Here is a 6,855-nt window from a genome sequence, read left to right on the forward strand (position 1 = left end):
TGGTAAAAAGGTGCTTTTTTGTTAATGGATGAACCAATTTTCTTGATCTGAGATTATTTAAATGGGATGATCTTTTGGCATAGGAACAACTGTAGGCTTCAAAAAGGTGCCGATCTCTGTTCCTGCAATTCCTTAGATTTTATCAACATCATTACTGATAGTTTTAGCCCAACGCGTTTGATTAATGATGCAATCTGTGAAAAAAGTGTGTATCGCGCAATCCTGGGAAATGGAAAGGATGCAGCAATAGAAAAGGTTTACAACCAGCAGCCACTACAAGAATTTCTTCAACAGGTTGCATTTTATTCTACTATTTTAACAAGATTGGAAACAAATTTATCTGCTTTTGCTTTAGTAAGTTGTTGTGTCTTAGGTTTCAATACTATCTGACCTGAAGCATGAAAATGTGGTTGAGCTACTCGGCTACTGTGTGCACGGTGATAAACGCTTCTTGGCTTATGAATTCTCTCACCAATCCTCCCTTTTTGACATTCTTCATTGTAAGCCATAATTCATACAGTTTTCATGTTTGTGTAGAAGGCAATCCATGTTAATTTCAAACATATGTTTAGGTTGTACAAGTGGTAGGGGCTTGTCATGGGCGCGAAAAGTTAAAATAGCCGTAGGGGCTGCAAAAGGACTAGAATTCATTCACAAGAGAGGACAGGTTCATTGCAACATCCAGTCCAACAACATCTTACTTTTCAATGACAGTAGTGTTGCTAAAATAGCTGGTTTTGATCTATCTATTCTACCCATTGATGTCGAGGCATGTTCTCACGAGACTATAGTGCCTTTCTCTGCTTTCCTCAAACGAGTTTATTCCTCCCCAGAGTATGTCCTTACCCCTCAATATGTATGAATAATGAGTCTGACATAATAACTAACCACCACCGTTGGTGGTAGATATGTGTTGAATGGGCAGCTCAGTAGCAAGACCGACGTTTACAGCTTTGGCGTGGTCATCCTTGAACTGCTAACTGGCCGTAAACCATGGGATATGCAGTGGCTTATGGCGTGGGTATGAGCACTATCCTTTCCATTTGTTTATCAGAAGAGTTTATTTGTACCTTGGTGTAAACATCAAGGGTGTTTTTGACACTCTTTTCTTTATTATATGCAAAAAGATTGAATAATTTATGAACAGGCAAAGCACAAGGACCCTGTTGTTGCTAGGCTCAAGGGAAACAACCTTCCCTTTGCGGGAGCTGCAAAGGTAACAAAATCAGTATTGTAAAGTATGATGGTACTTTTTTATTTCTTGTTTGTGAAATTTTCTTCATCATATCCCTATATATATAGATGGTCGAAGTTGCAGCGTTGTGTTTAAGAGAAGAAGCTGATGATCGCCCTAGCATGAGTGGTGTAGTACAAGCTCTCCAGCCTCTGTTGGAGTAGCTTATATTGCAGTTCTAACGGCGGACTGAAGTTGTGTGTGGTGTGAGAGAGATAAAGAAAATAGAGAAATAATAGTCTTGTGTAGATAAAGAATGTGTAGGATTAATTAATTAGTGAGCCAATTGTGTGTTTTTGAGAATGCATACATTTCATTGGTGTTTGATTTGACACACATTGGTAGTTTCAGCAGGTGAAGAAGCTCAAAAACATCTAAATGGAGTAGTTTTCTTTGTTATTAAATTCATAGATAGAACTTAGTAGTCATTTGATTGTCCCCGGGATTGTTGGCCGACTTTTTGATGGAATAAGATGCTTTCATCGCAATCCCGCATTGTCCATGTTTTCCTTAATCCCGCGTTTTATTCTAACGTAACCTTTCTCGCCCCAATCCACTCCCCACGAGTTCCTCACTATCCAGTACTTGGTTCCATCGACTGTCTTCCCGTACCCTACAATTGCCACCCCGTGGTCCAGGTTCGTGTCACATTTCCCCCCTGTAATCGCATTCCAAAAATATAAATAAATATATTTGCATCAACCAAAAATATGTTCCAACGATTCGAGCTACCTTTGAATAGAACCGGAAATCAAGGCCCCCGGCCACGGAGACAGGCTGGTTAGCTACTGCTTTCAACAGGGCGCCTTCGTCGTTAACGGCCACCCTTTTGTGTCCATCAATGGATACCACCGTAGCATTTTCCTGTAGTAGAAGATTGTAACAACATGTATATACATAATCATGAGTAGTAGTATTTGATTATTTTACCTTTTCCGCATCACATTTTCCATTTTTGTCCTTGTAGGGATATATCTTCGATGTTGTTAATCCTCCATTCATTTCTATGTATTCAAATGCCATATCCATTAGCCCTCCATCACCTCCCTGGTTTAGGCTATTGTCGCAATCAACAAGTTGTTGTTTAGACAGAGACATTAATTTCTTTGTCTTGATGTATTTTATCTCCTCAATTGCAACCACCGCCGAAAATGCCCAACAACTGCCTGTTTTGAACATAAAAAGTCGATCAGTGCTAATTATTCTAAATTTTGACTTTCATATTCCAAAATGACTATTTGAAAAGAAAGTTTTATAATTAAAAAAACCTCTTTTATTTGGTAGGGTTTAACTTTTAAGCATCTTAGCTCCACTAAGTTACGATTTAGAGTAAAAATTTATTTTGGTAGATGCTATATATTCTAAATTTGAGTTCAGAATTTCACGACAATAATTTTTCAATGTTTCTTTGTGATAATAAGTGCTTTTGCATAAACATCCCATAAAATAACTAACATTCGACCATGTTATATTGTATGCTCGCCAAATGTAAGCCCCTGTTCGGTTGCCCCTACTAAATCTCAAGATTAGTTTAATCTTAAGTTTGGTTGGTCATATTCTATCTTAGACTCAATATAAGATTAAGTTGAGGATGGATAGTCCCAAGACAAGTCATCTGAGCCTAACCCCTCTGACAAAATTAATATGCCTCCACAATAGCTTAACTTTTCATATTTACCCTTTTGCTAATTCAGCGAATTATTGACGATATCCTCCATTCCAATTTCCATTTTGTGTTATTTAAAATTGGTGTTTTTATTTAATTTTGTCCATAGTTTGTGCAATGTAGTTATTGATTTGTAATTTTTTATTTAATTTAGTCAATAGGACCTATTTCCTATAATATTTGTAAATCGGTATGGTCAAAAAAAATTTATAATATTTTATTAAAATGTGTATTTTTATCATATATTAATATATTATGCAATATGTCTAATTTAATAAAAATGACAGTTATAATAAGACTTCTTTTATTATTGAAGCATAAGAATAATTACATATTTGATAGAATTGTAGAAATTTATATTTAAAGTTTTGATACTTTAATATTAAACATAAAAATAATAACGTCCTTGCCAGATCATTATTTGAAAATGGAATTTAACATATTTTTGTTTATTTGGAGCAAATTCATATAAGAACGTAAAATATTAGACTCAATAATTGGGAGAAGAATTAGAAGGGTATCATAGTAAATATACAATATATTGACACTATATAATATTTCAAACCAAACATGCTTTAAGGAGTATTAAAATTGACATTCCAACCAAACATCTTTTTTTAGTATAAGATTGAGTCATGGCTTATCCTAGATTATATCTTGCTACTATTTAGTATTGCAAACCGAACACCACCTAAATGTACAATTGTAAAATAGAACAAATTTGTGTTGTTGTGTTTGTCTAGTTATAATGTGACAATTGAGACCAAAGATTGCATGTTCAAGTCCATAATTGACGTCACCTCATCTTTAAAATTGTTTGTTTTTTTGACCTATTAAAAACAAGACCTCGATTCAATGAAATGAATATCTTACTACATTTGCCTTGATCTTTGATGGGGTTGACTGCCCCTTTCTTCCTCCAATCAATAGAGGCCGGAACACTTTGGACATTCTCGTGCATGAAGCTTCCATTCGCCAGTGGGTCCCCTTGGAATATTCATTCATGCTTCACCTTCGAACCGGTGTAGATGCTTCGAAACTCGTGGTTGGTCATGTCGGCAAACTTGTTGAGTTCAAGCTTGTAGGGCTTATCCATCTTGTTGAAATCGTTGATGTAACGTGCATTGGCCTTGAACACGTTGGAATGCTTGTGTTTGTCCTCAAGGCTCCTCGACACTGTGTGGTGGCTCCTCCGCCGCTCGTAGAGGTCCCACAATCGCTCCTCAGTCTCCAGTTCGGCCTCGTGGAAGTCAAAGCCCCCCACGAGACCGGCGATCACAAGAAGCGAGAGTGTCGCTAGAAAGAAAATATTCATTTTTTTTGTTTTTATTTTCAAGAATGTGATTGGGATTTTTGAAATGAGGAAATGTGTTTGGTCGGGGGTTGAAATTCTACGTTAAATAGAACAAAATTGTATGAATTTCTCAAAGAGGCAGCAGTTAAATTTCTCAACCGTATGATGCCAAAAATAACGGCCTCTAATTTTCCAGATTAGAAATGAAACATTGCTTCTCTTAATTATGTATTTTGATTACGTACACACACGCTTACATCCATGGACTACAAAATAGTTGTATCCACGTTACAATCAATGATAAATTTAGTAAACATAGAAACAGTGAGTAGCTCGTGATTGGTGATCGTTGTTTGTTAACAACAGAGATGAACAAAGAATGAAAGTAAATGCTACTACTACAGTATAGTTAAATCTACTGGATTATTCTGACCACATGAAATGAATGGAAAGGATGATGCCCGAGACTTCAATTCTTCCAAGTCAACTCAATTTTAAAATAAAATCATTTCCAGTCACTAATTAACTATTCCAAAATATCACAAGCTCCCTTTCATTTCCACAGAGAGAGTCAACAATGGCGGACGCAGCGGTGGAGTTCCTGCTTGAGAATCTGCAGCAGCTCCTCCTGTACCACCTCAACTTAATCAAGGACGCCAAGGATCATGTGGAGCGCCTCGAGCGTGACCTCCGCCTCTTCAAGTCCTTCCTCAAGGGCTCTGATGGAGTACGTACTAAACAAGCCCAACAGCAGCAAAGCCCAATGGAGTACGTACTAAACAAGCCCAACAGCAGCAAAGCCCATCAGCCTAAAGCCCAAGAAAGAGTATCAGTTCGGCATGACTAAAGAGTTCAGTTCGGCACAACCAAAGAGTTCGGCCCTAGCCTACAGCTCGGTAAAAGCCAACCAATCAAACTCTGCTCTCAGGTCGGCATCAAGCTCTACTCTCAGATCGGCAAAAGCTGCTCGGCAATAATTCAGCAGTTCGGTCTCAGTATTCGACCGAACTAGGAGATAGTGGACTCATGCAGGATTTCCACCTCCACTACACCCACGATCTATTTAGTGGTGTCAAGCAGTCATTAACTCATGCAGGATAGTGGACCCATGCAAGATCGCCACGATCTCCACGACATCCACTACCTAGTAAATGGCTGCATGCCACGATCTAGGTCAATGTATAAATAGAACCTAGATCAGATAGATAGGGTTACGTTCTAAGACTCTCTCGCTTTCTAGAGATCAAATACAAAATAGCAAGTCTGTATTGTAAGCTGTAAGAAAACAGATCAAGCAATACAACTCTGCCCTCATTTCTTCCCGTGGACGTAGATTTACCTCAGTAAATCGAACCACGTAAAATCTGTGTCGTGATCTGCATCTTCCTGCATTCATCACCATCAAAAATTCGCCGATTCATCACTGGCGCCGTCTGTGGGAAACAGAGAACCAAATTTGTGATAAAGCGAATTTTTGACCCTTTTTCCACCCCAAAAAAATGCATACCAGATCACATAACACCCATAATACCGTTCGTGATAACCGTGAGGAAGCTAGTCCAGCTCGCAGGTCTGAAAAACGGCCTCGGGAGACATCTACCTCCGGTTCTCACGAAGAAGGAACAAGCCACTCCAGGAGTCATCGCACCGAGTCTTCCCAGCAGCCCGATTTAAATGAAGCTGTCAAGCTGTTCTTGGCCGAGAAGCAGGAGGAGTTCTTAACCTTCCTGCAGAAGAGCCAACAGCCGGAGAAGACAACGGCGGATTCTCCCTCCTCATCCAGACATGAAAGTCACTACCGCAGTAGTGACGTGTCTTCCAGGAGAAAGAATCCTCAACCCCGACATGTTCCTGTTCCTCCTCGGTACCGGAACCACAGGAGAACTCCATCTCCTCCGTACCGAAGAGATATCGGGTTCGCCATGTACGGATCATTAAAGACTCCGTTCTCGGACGATATCACCCGAACTCCTTTGCCGCGGAACTACCGGACACCGTCAATGACTTATGACGGGCTAGTGGATCCTCATGATTTCTTGGGACGCTATCAATATAACATGGCGAACCAGGGTCTCAACGAGGTCCATATGTGCAAGCTGTTCCCCGAGCTGCTCATCGGGAACGCCAGAAGGTGGTTCGACAGCCTTCCTCAAGGCAGCATTAGATCCTACCGAGATCTAATGGATGCTTTCCACAGGAGGTTCTTTCAGAAAGCGGAAGCCCGGATCACTTCGGCTCAGCTGCTTTCTATACGTCAAGGTCGCGACGAAAAGATCAGCGACTTCCTGACGAGATTCCATAAGGAATGCCTACAAGTAGATAATCTCAATGATCTACTTGTCATTTCGGCATTCCAAAATGGAATCCTGCCCGGAGCTCTCTACAGAAAGCTCGTGGAATGCAGTCCGCAAACAGCTCAAGAGATGTGGGACATTGCGGACCAGTTTTCCCGTGCGGATGAGGCAGACCGTCGAAAACGGTCCTTAGACAGCTCATCCCGAGGAGACGAAAAGAAGCCCGATCATAGCGATCAGAGGTTTCCTCGCCGAACTCCTTTTGAAAGAATTCAAAGGGCACCGGTACAAGGCAGATTGGGACCACGTCTCAATCCTGAGAAGCCGCCCGCTCAGTTCGTACCCTTAAACAAGTCAAGAGCGGAAA

General features: G+C 40.2%; 1 protein-coding gene and 1 pseudogene across 1 annotated transcript; one reads left to right on the forward strand and one right to left on the reverse strand.

The window, feature by feature from the left end:
* Window positions 1-32: 32 nt before the first annotated feature.
* Window positions 33-1,700, forward strand: LOC121783834 (pto-interacting protein 1-like). Its single transcript, XM_042182010.1, has 6 exons — window positions 33-294; window positions 374-500; window positions 573-834; window positions 907-1,021; window positions 1,148-1,216; window positions 1,303-1,700. The coding sequence occupies exons 1-6, from the start codon at window positions 67-69 to the stop codon at window positions 1,396-1,398; spliced, it is 897 nt and encodes a 298-aa protein (XP_042037944.1). The 5' UTR covers window positions 33-66; the 3' UTR covers window positions 1,399-1,700.
* Window positions 1,640-4,215, reverse strand: LOC121783833 (annotated as a pseudogene).
* Between the last annotated feature and the right edge of the window lie 2,640 nt (window positions 4,216-6,855).

Source organism: Salvia splendens, chromosome 21 (genome assembly GCF_004379255.2).
Source record: "Salvia splendens isolate huo1 chromosome 21, SspV2, whole genome shotgun sequence".
Lineage (NCBI taxonomy): Eukaryota > Viridiplantae > Streptophyta > Magnoliopsida > Lamiales > Lamiaceae > Salvia > Salvia splendens.

Coding starts and splice junctions, on each gene's coding strand:
- LOC121783834 (XM_042182010.1), top strand. CDS start 67: ATGATCTTTTGGCATAGGAACAACTGTAGGCTTCAAAAAGGTGCCGAT. Junction 295..373: donor TACAAGAATTTCTTCAACAG/GTTGCATTTTAT, acceptor GTTGTGTCTTAG/GTTTCAATACTATCTGACCT. Junction 835..906: donor CGAGTTTATTCCTCCCCAGA/GTATGTCCTTAC, acceptor CGTTGGTGGTAG/ATATGTGTTGAATGGGCAGC.